The sequence below is a fragment of the Pleurodeles waltl genome, chromosome 2_1 (assembly GCF_031143425.1).
Source record: "Pleurodeles waltl isolate 20211129_DDA chromosome 2_1, aPleWal1.hap1.20221129, whole genome shotgun sequence".
Taxonomy (NCBI): Eukaryota; Metazoa; Chordata; class Amphibia; order Caudata; family Salamandridae; genus Pleurodeles; species Pleurodeles waltl.
In genome coordinates, this window is record NC_090438.1 from 350,409,875 (window position 1) to 350,430,428 (window position 20,554).

A 20,554-nucleotide genomic window follows, 5' to 3' on the forward strand; every position below is an offset into this window, starting at 1 on the left:
CATTAGGGACTAAAAATATGTTTATACTGCATTACTTCCTCCCATTGTTTTTTTCATGTGGTTATGCTCTCTAAGGGCTGAGTGTATGGTTACATGGCCATGTTTCTTCCAAATACTATTTTTATTTTGGTGTTCCGTATGGGTTGTTCTGAGTGTGGCAGTCAACATATTATAATATTCAGGGCACAAAAACTGCAGGGCATTACTTTTACAAAACATTTTTGCTCATAACTCAACCTGTGGTGGTCCACTCTATCTACATCATGTCTGAGTCCCTGCACTAGGTTAGTGGGGACCCCAAAATAATAATCCCTCTCACCATTCAGTGTCTTTTAAGCTTTCTCATGGCTACAACTTTTGTTTTACAGCTGGAAGAAGTGTTGTTTTAAAGTGCTTGTTTGTAATAGCATTGCAGAAGGCCTGCTAGCCCTAAAACGCTCTCTAGAGGCTAAGTATATGGTTACACTATATTAATTTCCCTTGTTTTTTGTATGGGGCTATCCCCTCTAGGGGCTAATAATATGGTTACAGGATCATGTTTCTTACCAATTACATTTTTGTTATGAAACCCTCTAGGCACTGTTTGAAGCATTACAGTCTAATGCCAAAAGTTTATTTCTGATAAAGGTTTAATAATCTCCCCTATTACAATTATGACCGTAATTCAGGCCAACTTAACATCTTTATTACACTGACTGAAAAGAAGAAAGTATGAGGCAGGGTCGACACATTTATGTGGCAAGAAAAGTTCAGTTATGAATTTACAATGCCAATTGCTCTAACTCAAGCAAATGTGAGACCTATTGCATTGCAAATGCTTGCTGAATTGGTAAACCTCCACTGTATGCCTGGTACATGATGTGATTTTAAATGAAAGGGCAGTGGGTTCCTGCTAACCAGGTCCCCAGTGCAGGATCTCTTTCCCAAAACGGTACAGTTGTTTCCCCCCCGTTATGACACCCTTTAGCACCCTGTGCAAGTCCCTAGTAAATAGTTCCGCTGGTATCTAAGGTCTCGGGTGCTAAAGAAGGTCCCTAAGGGCTGCAGCATGAATTGTGCCAATCTAAGGGACCCCTCACAAAACACACAGTGCTGGCATTGCAGGCTGTGTGTCTTGGTCCAGATAAAAGTGCATATGATATCTGAAAGTCACCCCTACAGAAGGCTTTCCAGCCCTAAGGAAGGGTGCATTATATCACACACGAGGACATATCTTTATGAGCAGTCATGTCCCTGATATGTCTTTGTCGATTCTTAGTACATAGTAAGTTGACAGGGAAGCCATTTTAAGTACTTGTGCTGGACACTGGTCAGTATGAGTTTTCTAGCTAGATTATGGCTTCTCTGAACATAGGGTTGTTTGGTATCAAACATCTCATATTAATGAACCCTTAGTGATTACAGTGATGGCTTTATTAATACATAAACCCAGTGGGCACCTTAGAGGTACCCCCTAAAACGCCTACCAACTGCTAGAATCAACCAGTCCAGCCACCATAGATACATTTATGACCTCCTGAGGTAAGAGCCTACCCTCTCAAAGACCAGGAACAAATTCACCTCTGGGCAGAGGTGTTCACACCTCCTCCATGCAGGATGTGCATTCCAGGGAAGGAAGCTTCAAAGGCCTAGCTGCCTCTGTTATACGACCCAGGTCTCTCCGGATGGAGATGACCACCCCACTGTCCTGACCCCGCTTCTTGGCTGCAAGACAGATGGGAAAATTTGTAAGATTAGAAGGTGTACCCACATTATGCTAGACCCATCCCTAAAGTGGACTAGTAATGTGGACAAGACTTTTCAAATTCTTCCATCTTGTTTTGGACTGAATAAGCATTCTAGCGTGAGGGTTATGCCCACTTCCCACCGGAAGGGGTCATATAGAGGGTGTAGTCATCCTAAAGGTAGGCAACCTGTAGGAAGCTGGCTCACTATATACTATATCAAAGTGAGATATAGTGTGCACAGAGTTCAGGGATTCCCCAGAGGCTTAACAGAGGCCGAAGTAGATAATACTAATGCTCTCTTTGTGGTAGTGTGGTCCGGCAGTTAGGCTTAACAGAGGGTAGTGCAAAGCATTTTTTGTACACACAGAAAATACACTCAATGACTTAACTCCAGACCAATAGTTTTTATATTGCAAAAATATATTTTCTTAGTTTATTTTTGGAACCACAAGATTCAAGTTGCAGGTACGTACCTTAAAAGTTTGGTCTCTCACACAGTAATCAACAGTACTTTGCTTGAAATAGGTAAGTAGTGCAGTTTTTGAATTATTGGCAGAAAGCTATTTTTAAAATGGACACAGCATTTTTAAAACAGTTCCTGGGGGGAAGTAAAGTTGGATCTGTTTCCAGGTAAGTACAACACTTACAGTCTCAGTCTCCGGGTTTTAGAAAGTCCACCGGTTGGGGTTCAAGTTAACACCAAACACCCACCACCAGCAACACTGGGTCGGCCAGGTGCAGAGGTCAAAGTTGAGCAAATTTTACATGGGCTTTTATGGAGGCATGGGGTACTCAGAATCAGACCTCCGTGCAGCTAAGTATCCGTGGCTCAGATGGCAGACCAGGGGGGATTAGAAGAGCACTGGAGGGGCCACAAGTAGGCAGCAAACACACACCCTCAGCAGCACAGGGGTGGCCGGGTGCAGGGCGCAAACAGGACGTCGGGTTTCCCATGCTGGTCTATGAGAAGACCCCGGGGGTCACTCGGAGGCTGCAGACGAGGTCCAGACGGGTATCTCGGCCACACCACCAATCGGACAAGGAGGAGGGCTGCCTCCTGAACAATGAGGCACCAGGGGTCAGGTTCTCTAAGTCCTGATGGCTGAGGGTGCAGAGTGTTCTTAGGCGTCAGAAATTTTCGTCCGGAGTTTCTCGGTCAGGGGGTCCTCGGGATTCTCTCTGCAGGCGTCGTCGTGGAGGAGTGGAGACGTCAACCCAGAGTAGGCACCTGCTCACAATCGCCTGGGCACCCTCTCTTGCTGGGTGGACCACCTGGACATGAGCCGTGGGCGTCGGGTGCACAGGAGTCAAGACTCAAGCATCTGGACTGAGGTGGGAGTCTTTAGCTGTAGGTTTCTTCAGACAGAGCCGCTGACCTCTGTAGTTCTTGGTTCTTTTGGTTGCAGGACAGTCCTCTGGAGTTGGCAGAGGTCGCTTGGCCCACTGGTCGAGTCGCTGGTGTTTTTGCAGGTTATTTGAAGCAGGAGGCAGGCTGGTAGGGCTGGGACCAAAGCAGTTTTCGTCTTCCTTCTTCTGTGCTGGGGGTTTAAGCTTAGCAGTCCTTCTTCTTGTAGGTCACCGGGAATCAGGTGACCTGGGTTCAGGGAAGCCCTTAAATACAAGATTTAGCGGCGTTACAGGGGTCAGAAGGCCTTTAAGAAACCTCCCAACAATGGGAGATTTGAAAAGAGAAGGTTGGTCTGGCAGCCGTGAGAAGGCAGAGATGGCAGACAAATATCCCTTGAGGGTGCCCAGAGCAGATCCCTGCTGGGCAAGAGAGAGAATAAAGAGTAGAACCTCTGAGAAAGGTACAGAGAAGGGGGATCAACAGATATGTTGATACATTATGCCCCAAAATGTATTCAAATGACAGGCATATACCATTTTGGTGGATGGACGCCTGGCTGCCAAGATGACATTACAGACTTCGGGAGGAAGGTCAAATGCCGTCAACTGTCACTGCTCAATCTCCACGCGAGGAGGGAAGACTGGAAAGGTTCGGATGGATAACCGTCCCCTGCTGCTGCGACACAGGATCCTCCCGAAAGGGCAGTCTGATCGTAGGATCTGTGGCCTTGCTCAATAGCTCGGGATACCAGACTCTTCGTGACCAGTCCGGAGCCACCAAGATTACATGGGCCTGGTCTTGCCTGATCTTCTTCAGAAACCTGGGCAGAAGTGGTATTGGCAGAGGGCGTACAGGAGGCCTGAGGTCCACACCGAGCGAGTGCCACCTTGGAAACTCCAGTGCGCAAAACAGCTGACATTGTGCGTTCTCTGCAGAGGCAAACAGATCTAACCAAGGCTCTCCCCACTGCGGAACAAGACCTTTGTGCCACCTCTGGATGGAGATGCCATTCGTAGTCGACTATGCCTTGACAGCTGAGTTTGTCTGCTCTGACGTTCAGAGAGCCCGCCAGATGGTGAACCACCAGGGAAATGCCCTGGCATCCCAGCCATGTCCAGAGGCGAAGAGCCTCTTGACAAAGGGTCCACGACCCCACTCTGCCCTGCTTGTTGCAATACCACATGGCGTGGTGTTGTCGTTGAACACCTGCACCACTTTCCCTTTGAGAGAGGGAAGGAATACTTTCAATGCAAGTCGGATCGCCTGTAGCTCCAACAGGTTGATGTGGAGTCCAGACATCGCCAGACACCAGAGGCCTCTGATCTCCCCCTATCCCATGTAGCCACCCCATCCCAGGAGTGATGCATCTGTCACTATTGTGAGATCTGGTTGGGGATGGGAGAGAAATCTGCCGTTGACCCAATCTGTATTTGACAACCACCACTGCAGGTCTTTCACAGTTTCCTCCAAGATCTGAACCATGTTGGGAGATTCCCCTGAAGCTGCACCCACTGGAACTTCAGGTCCCACTGCAGAGCCCGCACATGCCATATGGCATGTCGGACCAGCAGGATGCAGAAGGCCATGAGGCCCAGTAGCCTCAGAATCATTCTCACTGAAATCCAGGATAGAGGCTGAAACATCAGTATTATACCTACTTCTGGCACAGGGACTCTCTCTATGACTCCCTTAGCCAGGAGAGCCTTAACTTCCTCGCAGAGAAGTGCCAAATTATCCTCCGATAGATGATCAAATGATGGTGGTATGGCTGGAGGAGAAGTCTTGAAGGGGAGGGACTAGCCCCTTCGGTACCTGTAAAACCCACCTGTCCGTGGTAATGGATTCCTAGTGGGGCAGTTGATGGCGAATCCTGCCAACAACTGGTCCCGGATGTCCCAATGGACTATGAAGGTTTAGAGGCAGAGGAGGGGGACGGGGTGGAATGGGAGGCCCGCTGACTTCCTGATCCACGAGGTCGTTGGATCTTGCGTCCGCACAGGGGGCTGTACAGCATGCACAGGTGGGTGGCCCAGTGGAAATTGACGCTGTTGGATGCCCTTTCCGTACTCACGAAAAAAGTGAGAGGCGGACTGAGGGGGGCGAGAAGCAGCTGCGAGACCAAGGGACCAAGCCGTAGCCGGGAATCCTTAAAGTGTTGAGTCCGCCTTGTCTACGAAGAGATGAGTGCTATCAAAGGGCATGTCCATCAAAGATTGCTGGACATCCCCCGAAAAGCTAGACGTCCTCAACTAGGTGTGGTTTCTCAATGCCACCATCGATACAACTGATCTGCTCAGTGAGTCGGTTGTATCCAGTCCGCAAAACATCATGAACTTGCCCACGTCTCTCCCATCTGCCATGGTTTGGGAGAGAACATTCCCGGCCTCTTCACGAACTTGAGGCAGCACTTGCGCAACCGTATCCCAGAAAGTAAGGGAATATCGGCCCAAAAGGCATGCGGTGTTCACTATATTGGCAGAAGAAAAGATCTTCTTCCCTAAATTGTCCAGTCTTTTTGAATCCCTGTCTACGGGAGTGACAGGGAATGCACCAAAGGATCATGAAGCCTGGATGACAAAGCTCTCAGGCATAGGGTGTTGGATAAGGAAATTTAGGTCATTTGGTGCAGGCCGATGGCAGCTGGCAATCGTCCTATTAACAGGAGCCCCTGTGCTGGGTTTGGACCAGGTTCCCAGTAGGACGTTTGTAGGAAGCTGGCTCTGTATATACTATCTCAAAGTGAGAGATAGCGTGCACAGAGTCCAGGGGTTCCCCAACAGATTTGACAGAGGCAATAATAGATAATACTAATGCTCTATTTGTGATAGTGTGCACCCTGCCCTAAGGCAGGGTACACTATACCACAGGTGCGGGCATAGCTGCATGAGCACTATGCCCCTAAAGTGTCTAAGTCCATTCTTAGACACTGTAAGTGCAGGGTAGCCATATTAAGTATATGGTCTGTGAGTTTGTCAAAAAGAACTCCACAGTTCCATAATGGCTACACTGAATACTTGGGAAGATTGGTATCAAACTTATCAGAATAATAAACCCACACTGATGCATGTGTTGGATTTATTACAAATTGCACACAGAGAGACTCTTAGAGATGTCCCCTGTATTTTACCCCCTTCAGTGCAGGACTGACTGGTCTGTGCCAGCCTGCCACTGAGACGAGTTTTTGAACCCATGGGGTGAGAGCCTTTCTGCTCTCTGAGGCCAGAAACAAAGCCTGCACTGGATGGAGGTCCTTCACACCTCCCCCCTGCAGGAACTGGCTTACCTAGCAGTGAGACTCAAAGGCTCAGGCTTCATGTTACAATGCCCCAGGGCACTCCAGCTAGTGGAGATGCCCCCCGTCCCCGGACACAGCCCCACCTTTGGTGGCAAGTCCAGAGGAGATAATGAGAGAAACAAGGAGGAGTCACCCTCCAGCCAGGACAGCCCCTAAGGTGTCCTGAGCTGAGGTGACCCCTGCCTTAGAAAATCCTCCAGCTTGCTTTGGAGGATTTCCCCCAATAGGATAAGGGATGTGCCCTCATCCCCACAGGGAGGAGGCACAAGGAGGGTGTGGCCACCCCTAGGGACATTAGCCATTGGCGACTGCCCTCAGGCCCTAAACACCCCCCTAAACTGAGTATTGAGGGGCGACCCTGAATCCAGGAAAACAGATTCCAGATGACCTACAACAAGAAGGTCTGCTGACCTGAAAGCCCTGCAGAGACGACGGAGATGACAACTGACTTGGCCCCAGCCCTACGCGCCTGTCTCCAGACTCAAAGAGCCTGCACAGTGATGCATCCAGCGGCACCAGCGACCTCTGAGGACTCAGATGACTGCCCTGCAACCAAAGGACCAAGAAACTCCCGTGGACAGCGGCTCTGTCCAAAACAGTAACAAAGAAACCATCTTTAAAGGGACTCCAGCCTCACTCCGGAAGCGTGAGTTCTGAACACTCTGCACCCATGCCCCTGGGTCGTGTCCAGAAGAACTAACACTGCAGAGAGGACCCCCAGGTGACTCCCATGACGTGGACACCCTGAGACAACCTCCCTGCACCTCCACAGCAACGCCTGCAGAGAGAATCCAGAGGCTTCCCCTGACCGCGACTGCCAGGTAAAGAACCTGATGCCTGGAAGAAGCACTGCACCTGCAGCCTCCAGGCCCAAGGGAAACCAACTACCGGTGTAGGAGTGACCAGCAGGCGGCCCTCATCCTTGCCCAGTCGGTGGCTGGCCCGCGAAGCCCCCCTGTGCCCTGCCTGCATTTCCAGAGTGACCCCCGGGTCTCTCCATTGATTTCAGTTACAAACCTGATGCCTTGTTTGCCACTGCACCCGGCCGCACCTGTGCCACTAAAGGTGTGCTTTGTGTGCCTACTTGGGACCCCCCCAGTGCTGTACCAAACCGCCCTGGTCTGATCCCTGAGTACATAGGTACTTGCCTGCCAGCAGACTGGAACCAGAGCACCCCGTCTCCATAGGCGTCTATTCTATTTGGGCCCTACTTTGACCTCTGCACCTGACCAGCTCTGTGTTGTTGGTGCTGGGTGTTTGGGGTTGCCTTGAACCCCCTACGGTGGGCTACCTATGCCTGGGAGACTGAACTTGTAAGTGCTTTACTTACCGGAAAAACTAACAAATACTTATCTCCCCCCAGGAACTGTTGATTTTTGCACTGTGTCCACTTTTAAAATAGCGTATTGCCATTTTTGCCAAAACTGTGTACATTACTGTTTTAATTCAAAGTTCTATATTTACCTATGCCAAGTACCTTACAATTGATGTACTTACATGAATTCTGAATCTTGTTCTAAAATAAATTAAGAAAATAATATTTTTCTATATAAAAACCTATTGGCTTGGAGTTTAGTCTTTTAGTGTGTGTTCCCATTTATTGCCTGTGTGTGTACAATCAGTGCTTAACACTACCCTCTGATAAGCCTAACTGCTCAACCACACTACCACAAGTAGAGCATTAGTATTATCCTTTATTGCTACTATCAACCTCTAAGGGGAACCCCTGGGCTCTGTGTAGACTAGCTCTCTCAGCGTCCTAAAACTGCCCTCTACTAAGCCTAACTGCTCGCCCACACTACCACAAAAGAGAGCGTTAGTATTATTTACTTTTGCCTCTATAAAACAATTGGGGATCCACTGGACTCCCTGCATACTTCTTTTTAATGCACCATATAAATCCACCTTCCTACAAGAAGTTTTTTTTCCAAAATGTACTACAACACAATAAGATTTACAAAGGCAAGTTTGGCTTTAAACTCTAACTCAGAGTGAGGCAGAGTGCAAAAAATATAAAAAAAATAAAATAATGAATAACAGAATATTGAAAATAATTACAAACATAGATGTACGTACAGGAAAGGAGGTACCATTGATTGGTTGTCGGAAGGGTTCAGAATCTTCTCGTTCATATATAAGATTTAACAATTCTTTACACTGGTTTTTCCAATCGTCAGGATTTGCTCTTAAGGACTTATTTTTTGCCCGTTGCTTTACCTGCAATTTTTAAAAGAACTGGGTCAACACAAAACAAACAAAAAATACACCAGCTACACTGATATTTCAAACATTTATAAAAACTAACATTTGGACACACATCCAAAAAAGATAAGAATATGTGTGCAAATAGACACAGAATTATAAATTATTAAAACAAAGTAAAAGAGTGTGTTCTTGAAGGGCAAGTAACACAAATAAAAATGTTTTCTTTTTGGATCTGGTGTAAGAAACCTTTACCTTTCTGTGGCACAACTCAAGCAATAGAAAATTTAACAAGCATTAAAAAAGCTAACAGGCCTAGGGCTTTTATAAGCTAGAGTGATTGTCAATGTTTTGAATTATTTTTTAATGAAATTGTATGCCACAAAATTTGAAAAACCAAGCAAAAAAAGAAAACATGTTGTTGCGTAGCCATAGTGACAATATGTTTCCAGATACTGGTGCAAAGAAAAGTTACTAGTGAATTACTGTAACCTGAAGCTACACAAGGATGACTAAAAACATAAATAAGTCTACCAAAATGAAAAAGCTTTGGCAAAGTGGAATATTGGCCCATCTGGCCTGTCACTGAAGTGATGTGATCAGTACAAATGACATCGCTCATAGTACAAGAGAGCCAATGGCTGAAATGGGATGACACATTGCCATATGCTGTGGTGGGTGGAAGCGCATGTGAATGATGACTTTACAGACCAACAGACGAAGAGGACTGGAAGACCGAGAGAAAGAAAGAAGAGAGAAAGAGAGGAGGGAGAGTGTTTTTATTTTAAGGTTTTCGTTCTGAATGTTTTAATGCCACAATTAAAACAGGCCCATAATTGTGAAGTCTATGAGAGATACTTGAAAAAAATAATGTATGTTACAAAGACACAAAACAGCTACTCAAACATTTATATTCTACATGTATAACTAATACGGTGCCAAAGAAGAGTTCTATGTATTCTGCACTCAACCAAGGTTTCACAAAAGCAATGAAAGTGGCACCAGAGCATGTTGAGACAGTTATTCTGAACAATATAGTGATGAGGTTAGATAAGCAACTGTAATCACATTCTACCAAGTGTTTTCAGTGGCCCATTCTTCCTCACGGTTTCGCAGACTAACCGATGATCGATCCACAAATTTGACAGTTCTCTACACCAAATCACTGAGGTGCCTGTGAAGCCTGATAGCTGGCGAAATTATGTAGGAACTTTGGAGCCTCGGGCCTGCCCTTTGACTGAAATGTGGAAAGATGATACAGCATATCTGAAAACACATCCAAGGTCTGCATTTTTATAAGAGTTAGAGGCTGTGAGTTCTCTTAAGTATAGCTGACATTCATTTCTTACTTCATTCGTTACTTTAAAGCTTGTCCGGCTCAATTTTGAAGAAGCTGGCAGTAAATGCTCTTAGTTCTTTAAGTGAAAAAATGTTCAGCAGAAAGTTCAGAGGGAATACACATATAATACTTAAATAAAAACTAGCTTTGCTTCTGTGGCATTGGTACAACTGTCTGTCCTAGTGTTTTTTTTTTTATATCATTAAAGGGAGTGCCCAATCTCCCCACAGATTCTGTGAAGTAACTTCAGAAGCATTTCTGTGGAGGAAGCTTAGTTTGAAACAATTATGAAAAAAGATACATTAGAAAATTAAGGCTGTCAGCGGAAGGAGATGTTCCAACGTAAAAGCATAGCCAGACAACCCAAAACAAATGTTACTTACCTTTAGAAGCAATCTTTCTGGTGGGAACTCTATCTACCTGCAGATTCTTAATCTTTTCAATATCCCTGGCTCGAGTATGGATCCAGAAACACTTCAATAGCTCTCTGGACCAATAAGGGGTGCAACACATGGCATTCCTGGGATGTCACTGAAGCCACAAAGCGCACCAACTGCAAGCATGCTTACATCAGTTTCCAACCTCTTTCTTAGTCATCTTCGACCCTAACTGATGAGACTAACATCAGGAAGACAGGTGCAGTATTTCTGACTATGTTGGAACTACATCAAGAGGATATATGGAATAACCAGCAATGTAACAGGGAGGAGAGTGGGTCAGGGAGTAATCTTCAGGTAGGTAGAGTATCGACCAGCAACAGCATTACCAAAGGTAAGTAACTTTTGCTTTTGATGGATACTTCTACCTGCAGCTTCCTCACCCTTTCAATAGACCTCCCAAGCAGTACCCAGTGAGGGGATGAGTGCATGGCTGGCTATATCAAAATATCCTGAAAGACAGAACATGCGATAAGGCCTTCCTTCCTCACATTAATGCTTCACAAAAGAGGAGAGTGAAGTCCAGGTCACCGCTTTACTGATGCCCACTACTGGTACTTCTGTTGCCAGTAAGTAGTAGAGGAACTGGCTCTGGTGGAATGGGCTTCAATATCTTTTGGTGGTTCTTTGTGTGCCAGAGCACAGCACATTTTGATGCACAGGATTAACCATTTGGAGAACAAACTCTTATTTACTGCATTTCCTTTCATTTTCCTCATATATACTATGAATAGTTCCTCGTTTGTTCTCAAAGCTTGTGTTCTGTCCACGTAAAATAATTTTTATTCATATTCATTTAATTTGATTATTGCATACAAAATAGTACCAAACAATATGAGTCCTCATAGCAGCATGCTATGCACATTATAGCCTTAGAACCCGCCGTAGCAGGCTCTACCGGCTATTAAAGGCCCGCTCCCCGCGTTAAATGCCCGAGCCGAAGGCGAGGGCATTTAACAAGGGAGAGGGACTTTAATAGCCAGTAGAGCCTGCTACGGCGGGTTCTAAGGCTATTGGAACATTCTGCCACTCAGGGCAGAATGTTCTATTAAAAAAAAAAAATAATGTTCACGGAGCCGGAGGGGATTAAAATCCCCTCGGGCTCCGTGAGGCTTTGTTCACAGCTGTTGCTGTGAACAAAGCGAACATTGGAATGTTGGCGCTGCGGGCTTTTACCGGCCAGTAAAAGCCCGCAGCACTCCATTGTTTTCAATGGAGCCCCCAGCATTCCAATGTTCTAATATACATTAGAGTCTCATACTGTATAGTCAAACACACAAAACTATAAAACATCCAGTGGAGTCAACACAATATTTCACGTCCACCCCTGTCTTGAGTGTGAATTCTAACATTTATCATGGTGGAGGGGCTTGGGTGGAGTCGTCCAACCAGTGCTCAGAGGAGGGGGTTTTGTGTGCACGGGGGAAACAGTAGGTGATAGTATTTACCTCAGGCCTCATAGTATGAGAGTCATCATTTAGCTGGGGAATGTGGGGAGAAGGGAAGGGGTAGTATTTGGATGGCGCCAGTATGTAAAGTCACATCAGGCTTTCCATCCCTGTGTAACGCACCTTTCACTAAACCAGTGCCCCTATAGTCTGTTATTGCTAGGTATTCATAGGGATTCTGTCAAGTCTATGTATCTCAACATCCCATGTCTGCAGACTTTTAGTGCAAACTCCAGCCAGCACATCAGATTCAGCCAGTGTCCGTGTCAACAGTGTACCCAACCAGTTTCTAAAGTCTGAGGCCACAGGTGCTTTTCATGTGATAGCTATTTGACATCTGAAGAACACAAAGGTGAGATCTGAGTCTGTGTACATACTTCTTGTTCCCCTTACTCTTGGGTCAGACTCCCAAGAGACACGATTGAGGTGTGGGTGATTGTAGGAGGCTGGCCTGGCTTGTAGTGGGTACCAAGGGGTACTTACACTCTGTACCAGGTCCAGTTATCCCTTATTAGTGTAGAAGAGGTGTTTCTAGCAGCTTAGGCTGATAGAAGGTAGCTATAACAGAGCAGCTTAGGCTGAACTAGGAGACATGCAAAGCTCCTACTATACCACTGGTGTCATATGCACAATATAAGAAAACACAATACACAGATATTCTAAAAATAAAGGTACTTTATTTTTATGACAATATGCCAAAAGTATCTCAGTGAGTACCCTCAGTATGAGGATGACAAATATACACAAGATATATGTACATAATACCAAAAATATGCAGTAATAGCAAAAGGAAGTAATGCAAGCAATGTAAAGTTACAGTAGATTGCAATAGGAGCACATAGGTATAGGGGCAACACAAACCATATACTCCAAAAGTGGAATGCGAACTACGAATGGACCCCAAACCTATGTGAGCTTGTAGAGGGTCGCTGGAACTGTAAGAAAACAGTGAGGGTTAGAAAAATAGCCCATCCCAAGACCCTGAAAAGTAGGTGTAAAGTACACCTATAACCCCCAGAGAGCACAGAAGTCGTGATAGGGGGTTTCTGCAAGGAAGACCAAAACCAGCAAAGCAACCAAAGTGGATTTCCGGACCGGAGTACCTGTGGAACAAGGGGACCAAGTCCAAGAGTCGTGACAATTTCGAGAGTGGGCAGATGCCCAGGAAATGCCAGCTGAGGGTGCAAAGAAGCTGCCACCCGGTGGTAGAAGCTGTGGATTCTGCAAGAACGAAGAGGGCTAGAAACTTCCCCTTTGGAGGATGGGTGTCCCACGCCGTGAAGAAGCTTGCAGAGGTGTTCCCACGCAGAAAGACCATAAACAAGCCTTGCTAGCTGCAAAGGTCGCGGTTAGGGTTTATGGATGCTGCTGTGGACCCGGAGGGACCAGGATGTCGCCACTTGGATGAGGAGACAGAAGGGGCGCCCAGCGAGTCAGGGAGCCCTCACAGAAGCAGGCAGCACACGCAGAAGTACTGGAACAGGCACTTGGAAGAGGAGTGAACCGGAGTCCACCCGAAGACACAAAAGGGAGTCCCACAACGCCAGAGGACAACTCAGAAGGCTGTGCACTGCAGGTTAGAGTGTCGGGGACCCAGGCTTGGCTGTGCACAAAGGAAATCCTGGAAGAGTGCACAGGAGCCGGAGCAGCTGCAAATCACGCGGTACCCAGCAATGCAGTCTAGCGTGGGGAGGCAAGGACTTAACTCCACCAAACTTGGACTGAAGAGTCACTGGACTGTGGGAGTCACTTGGACAGAGTTGCTGAGTTCCAGGGACCACGCTCGTCATGCTGAGAGGGGACCCAGAGGACCGGTGATGCAGTCTTTTGTTGCCTGCGGTTGCAGGGGGAAGATTCCGTCGTCCCACAGGAGATATCTTCAGAGCTCGTGGTGCAGAGAGGAGGACAGGCTACCCCCAGAGCATGCACCACCAGGAAACAGTCAAGAAGGCGGCAGGATTAGCGATACAAGGTTGCAGTAGTCGTCTTTGCTACTTTGTTGCGGTTTTGCAGGCGTCCGGAGCAGTCAGCGGTCGATCCTTTGGCAGAAGGTGAAGAAACAGATGCAGAGGAACTCGGATGAGCACTTGCATTCGTTATCTAAAGAATTCCCCAAAGCAGAGACCCTAAATAGCCAGAAAAGGAGGTTTGGCTACCTAGGAAGGAGGATAGGCTAGCAACACAGGTAAGAGCCCTACAGAAGGAGCCTCTGACGTCACCTGATGGCACTGGCCACTCAGAGCAGTCCAGTGTGCCAGGAACACCTCTGTTTCCAAGATGGCAGAGGTCTGGAGCACACTGGAGGAGCTCTGGGCACCTCCCCTGGGAGGTGCAGGTCAGGCCAGTGGTCACTCCCTTTTCTTTTGTCCAGTTTCGCGCCAGAGCAGGGCTGGGAGATCCCTGAACCGGTGTAGACTGGCTTATGCAGAGATGGGCACCATCTGTGCCCATCAAAGCATTTCCAGAGGCTGGGGGAGACTACTCCTCCCCAGCCCTGACACCTTTTTCCAAAGGGAGAGGGTGTAACACCCTCTCTCTGAGGAAGTCCCTTGTTCTGCCTTCGTGGGCCAGGCCTGGCTGGACCCCAGGAGGGCAGAAACCTGTCTGAGGGGTTGGCAGCAGCAGCAGCTGCAGTGAAACCCCGGGAAAGGCAGTTTGGCAGTACCCAGGTCTGTGCTAGAGACTCAGGGGATCATGGAATTGTCTCCCCAATGCCAGAATGGCATTGGGGCGACATTAGACATGTTACACGGCCATGTTCGGAGTTACCATTGTGACGCTATACATAGGTAGTGACCTATGTATAGTGCACACGTGAAATGGTGTCCCCGCACTCACAAAGTCCGGGGAATTCGCCCTGAACGATGTGGGGGCACCATGGCTAGTGGGAGGGTGCCCACACACTTAGTAACTTAGCACCCAACCTTCACCAGGTGAAGGTTTGACATATAGGTGACTTATAAGTTACTTAAGTGCAGTGGTAAATGGCTGTGAAATAACGTGGACGTTATTTCACTCAGGCTGCAGTGGCAGGCCTGTGTAAGAATTGTCAGAGCTCCCTATGGGTGGCAAAAGAAATGCTGCAGGCCATAGGGATCTCCTGGAACCCCAATACCCTGGGTACCTCAGTACCATATACTAGGGAATTATAAGGGTGTTCCAGTATGACAATGTGAATTGGTGAAATTGGTCACTAGCCTGTTAGTGACAATTTAGAAAGCAGAGAGTATTAACCACTGAGGTTCTGATTAGCAGAGCCTCAGTGAGACAGTTAGTCATCACACAGGAAACACATACAGGGCACACTGTACTGGTTCCTCTCGGTCCTGGGGGCTGTGGGTGCAGTGCTTCTTCCAGGCGTTGGGTTCCTTTGTTACCGGGCAGTCGTGGTCAGGGGGAGCCTCTGGATTCTCTCTGCAGGCGTCGCAGGGAGGTCGACTCAGGGTGTCCACATCGTTGGAGTCGCCTGAGGGTCCTCTCTGTGGTGTTGCTTCTTCTGGACACAAGCCGGGGCGTTGGGTGCAGAGTGTGAAGACTCACGCTTCCGGAGTAAGGCTGGAGTCTTCTTTAAAGTTGGTTTCTTTGTTGCAGTTTTGGACAGAGCCACTGTCTTCGGGAGTTTCTTGGTCCTTTAAGTGCAGGTCAGTCCTCTGAGTTCTCAGAGGTCGCTGGTCCCGCTGGATGCGTTGCTGTGCAGGTTCTCGGAGTCTGAAGATAGGCCGGTAGGGCTGGGGCCAAGTCAGTTGTCGTCTATGCGGGGCTTTCAGGTCAGCAGCCCTTCTTCTTGTTTCAGGTTCCAGGAATCTGATTTTCTAGGTTCAGGGTCGCCCCTAAATACTCAATTTAGGGGTGTGTTTAGGTCTGCGGGGCAGTAGCCAATGGCTACTGTCCTGGAGGGTGGCTACGCCCTATTTGTGCCTTCTCCCGGTGGGGAGGGGGGCACATCCCTAATCCTATTGTGGGAATCCTCCAAAAGAAGATGGAGGATTTCCTAAGGCAGGGGTCACCTCAGCTCAGAACACCTTAGGGCCTGTCCTGACTGGTGGTTGACTCCTCCTTGTTTTTCTCATTATGTCCTCCGGACTTGCCGCCAAAAGTGGGGGCTGTGTCCGGAGGGGAGGGAATCTCCACTAGTTGGAGCGCTCTGGGGTGCTGTAACACCAGGCTAAAGCCTTTGAGGCTCACCGTCAGGTGTTACAGTTCCAGCAGGGGGAGGTAAGAACCACATCCACCCAGTGCAGGCTTTGTTCCTGGCCACAGAGTGACAAAGGCACTCACCCAATGTGGCCAGAAAGCCGTCTGGATGTAGCAGGCTGGCAGAAACTGGTCAGCCTAGCACGAGTAGTTGGACTGGTATGCAGGGGGCACCTCTAAGATGCCCTCTGTGTGTATTTCTCAATAAATCCCACAATGGCATCAGTGTGGATTTATTGTGCTGAGACGTTTAATACCAAACTTCCCAGTATTCAGTGTAGCCATTATGGAACTGTGGAGTTCGTTTTTGGCAAACTTCCAGACCATATACTCAGTATGGCTACCCTGCACTTACAATGTCTAAGAATTTACTTAGACACTGTAGGGGCATAGTGCTCATGCAGCTATGCCCTCACCTGTGGTATAGTGCACCCTGCTTTACGCTGTAAGGCCTGCTAGAGGGGTGACTTACCTATGCCACAGGCAGTGGGTTGTGGGCACAGCCCGCTGAGGGGAGTGACACGTCCACTTAGTCATTTTCCCACCACCAGCACACACAAGCTGTGAGGCAGTGTGCATGTGCTGAGTGAAGGGTCCCCAGGGTGACATTTTACCCAATCCTTCAGTGCCGGACTGACTGCTCTGTATCAGCCTGCCACTGAGACAACTTCCTGCCGCCCTGGGGTGAGAGCCTTTGTGCTCTCTGAGAACAGAAACAAAGCCTGTACTGGGCAGAGGTGCTTCTCAACTCCCCCTGCAGGAACTGTAACACCTGGAGGTGAGCCGCCAAGGCTCATGCCTTTTGTTACAGCACCACAAGGCATCCCAGCTAGTAGAGATGCCCGCCCCTCGGTCACTGCCCCCACTTTTGGCAGCAAGGCAGGAGAAGATAATGAGAAAAACAAGTAGGAGTCACCCACCAGTCAGGACAGCCCCTAAGGTGTCCTGAGCTGAGGTGACCCCTGCCTTTAGAAATCCTCCATCTTGAGTTTGCAGGATTCCCCCAATAGGATTAGGGATGTACCCCCTCCCCTCAGGGAGGCGGTACAAAGAAGGTGTAGCCACTTCCCAGGACAGTAGCCATTGGCTACTGCCCTCCTGACCTAAACACACCTGTATATCGAGTATTTAGGGCCACCCCAGAACCCAGGAAATCATATTTCTGCAACCTACAACAAGAAGAAGGACTACTGACCTGAAAGCCCTGCAGAGACAACGGAGACGACAACTGCTTTGGCCCCAGCCCTACTGGCCTGTCTCTGGACTCAAAGAACCTGCACAGCGACGCATCCAACAGGGACCAGCGACCTCTGAAGCCTCAGAGGACTGGCCTGAACCTGAAGGACCAAGAAACTCCTGTGAACAGCAGCACTGTTCAAAAACAGCAACAACTTTGCAACTTTCATGCAATTTTTAAAGACTTCACTATTACTGCCGGAAGCGTGAGACTTCACCCTCTGCACCCGACGCCCCCGGCTCACGCTCCAGAGATCCAACACTACAGGGAGGACTCCCAGGCGACTGCGACCTCGTGAGTAACCCAAGACGACCCCCCTAGACCCCCCACAGCGACGCATGCAGAGAGAATCCAGAGGCTCCCCCTGACCGCGACTGCCTGAAACAAGGAACCCGATGCCTGGACCAAGCACTGCACCCGCAGCCCCAAGGAGCAGAAGGAACCGAAACTCCAGTGCATGAGTGACCACAAGGCGACCCTCTGCCTAGCCCAGTTGGTGGCTGGCCCGAGAATCTCCCCTGTGCCCTACCTGCACCGCTAGAGTTACCCACGTCCCTCCATTGATTCCTATTACCAACCCGACGCCTGCTTTGCACACTGCACCCGGCCGCCCCTGTGCCGCTGAGGGTGTGCTTTGTGTTCCTACTTGTGTGTCCCCCCCACCCCCGTGCTCTACAAAACCCCACCGGTCTGCCCTCCGAAGACGCAGGTACTTACCTGTTGGCAGACTGGAACCGGAGCACCCCTGTTCTTCATAGGTGCCAATGTGTTTTGGGCCCTCCTTTGACCTCTGCACCTGACTGGCCCTGTGTTGCTGGTGCAGTGACATTGGGGTTGCTTTGAACCCCCAACGGTGGGCTGCCTATGCCCAGGAATTGAGACTTGTGAGTGTCTTACTTACCTCACAATCTAATCAATACTTACCTCCCCCAGGAACTGTTGATTTTTGCACTGTCTACTTTTAAAATAGCTTATTGCCATTTTAACAAAAACTGTATATGTTATTGCTCTAATTCAAAGTTCCTAACTTACCTGTGTGGAGTACCTTGCATTTTATGTATTTACTTCAAATCTTGAACTTATGGTTCTAAAAATAAATTAAGAAAATATATTTTTCAATATAAAAACTATTGGCCTGGAGTTAAGTCTGAGTGTGTGTTCCTCATTTATTGCCTGTGTGTGTACAACAAATGATTAACACTACCCTCTGATAAGCCTACTGCGCGACCACACTACCACAAAATAGAGCATTAGAATTATCTAATTTTCCCACTATCTTACCTCTAAGGGGAACCCTTGGACTCTGTGCACACTATCTCTTACTTTGAGATAGTATATACAGAGCCACCTTCCTACAAGCAGGCTAAGCAGCGTGTGGGCAGAAACCTATCTGTAGGGTGGCACCAGCACAGGCTGCCGGGAAATCCCCAGAAGACTCGTAGGAGCATTTCTGAGGGTCCTCTAAGGGACCCCCAGAGTGCATGGAATCATACAACCAATGCTAGCACATAATATCTCTCCGGATAATCAATTTAAATATTACTGGCCAATTCACATACCTCTCCAGGGAATGGGTGAAACATATTGAAAACCTCTGGCTCACCCTTCATCCCAACAGACACCTTAAAAACAATGACTCCCAGATGACCAGGGAAACTTAAAAAAAAAAAAAAAACATTTGAATCCTGCAAGCAAAAGGAGCACACTACTGAAATATTTTAGAACCCAATAAACATTTGTATGCCAAATAAAGACACTAGAGCCCAAGTCCTGTGAAACAGGCACTCAGATCCTAACAGCACACAAGTGGCAATCCACAGCGCTCTTCCCCTACTTCTCAGAGACTCTATTTACTTTTCTCTTTTCATTATTCCCACCACTGGTTTGAGGTTTATTCTATAATGTCACAAAAACTCCTCCGCAATGCCACTCTATAAATCATAATACATATTAAAATAAATGGCTGTCACTACATAAACAAAGAGTATATTTGAAAAGAATAACTCACTGTTCTTCCAGCCGATGTTCCAGGTTCATCAGATTCCAATTCAACTTCTATTTCCTAGATAAAATATCAAATTTGTGCTATAATTGTTCAATAGGTTGGACATTTACAAATGGAAATGTTTTTGCCACACAATGAAAAAAACAGTTTTTATTACACTGATGATCTATCTGACCCCGTCCCTTGTGTTGTCATGCCATACTGTGCTTATCTGTTGTTGGCATTTGTTTTAGGATTTTATCATTTTAACACTGTTAAATCAATGGGCTTTGTAGGTCACAGGAAATACCAACGAGAACAATAATAAACAAGTTTCTTGATAAAACTGCCACCTGTCATTCTCTGCAGTCAAGTACAACATGTTACATGAAGAACACGTCATCAATATACAAAAACTTACAAACAAATCATGAAAATTCTGCTTTCTCCATGACTTACACCTTGATAGTAATGTGTTTATTATGGAGTCAAGACACATTTCCTCAGAACACTCCAAGTTTAAGCGTCTGTATGAGGGTACAGATACTGTCCTTAAAGAAACACCATGGCCTTAGCTGCAGATCCTAACTTCAGTTTCTCTTTCATATGGAAAATACAACTATTTACATTTTAAGCAATAGGTCAAGGACCAGGGCAGTTATTTGGTAGAACCATCAACCTTACATTTTTTCAATGTCCCTTCAAAAGTAGACAGACTAGTTCAGTGGCTTGTCCATGTTTGGGAGCATTTAGGAACTGTAAAGTGAATCTGGGGAGAAGAAACAATTGTTTACATAAAGGCTAGTTACATTAAGGCCAACAGTAAACACACAATAGTGGTCTGCTGCCAGTACTGATTCAGACAAAAAAAAAGAATTTTCAGCTGATTCTCAAACCTGAAATTCTCTGACACTTAGGTTGGGACATAGGAAAACTTAAAACAACCAACCATCAAGCGGTTAAAGAGACACCAAGAAGCACATGATGTCTTGTAGGTTCTCATTATCCTAATGAGGCTACTGGATCTGAGCAGCAGAATCACCTGGATTGTAGGGTACTGAGTACAATTCCACACCATGTGACACCTGTCGGCCTAATCTGGGTTTTCCGGCTAACTAGCAGTGCCTCATTCTCTGCCGAAGAGCAGGGATGATTGTGGCAACCGGGCGCATGACAAAAAAAGACTCCTCAGGGGAATCATGGTTGATCATATCTCACCCCTTTCTCTCGGTTACATTAGTCTCACACAGGCAAGGACAAACAAAGGCAGAATTTGGTTCAATACGGGCTTACTGAAGTAACTGCATCTTAAATAAAAAGGCATGTATTGCAATAGCCAGGAT

At 47.3% G+C, this 20,554-nt stretch overlaps 1 protein-coding gene across 2 annotated transcripts in view; it reads right to left on the reverse strand.

Annotated features, from left to right (window-relative positions):
• BRWD3 (bromodomain and WD repeat domain containing 3) overlaps positions 1-20,554 on the reverse strand; it is a 993,456-nt gene that overhangs the window by 216,871 nt on the left and 756,031 nt on the right. The window contains exons 34-35 of one of the 2 annotated variants that reach the window (XM_069212579.1): positions 19,236-19,289; positions 8,447-8,587 (exon numbers count right to left, since the gene is read on the reverse strand). In XM_069212579.1, the coding sequence (XP_069068680.1) occupies positions 8,447-8,587; positions 19,236-19,289 (195 nt within the window). The remainder of the gene's footprint in view (positions 1-8,446; positions 8,588-19,235; positions 19,290-20,554) is intronic. The other variant, XM_069212580.1, reaches the window with a different exon arrangement.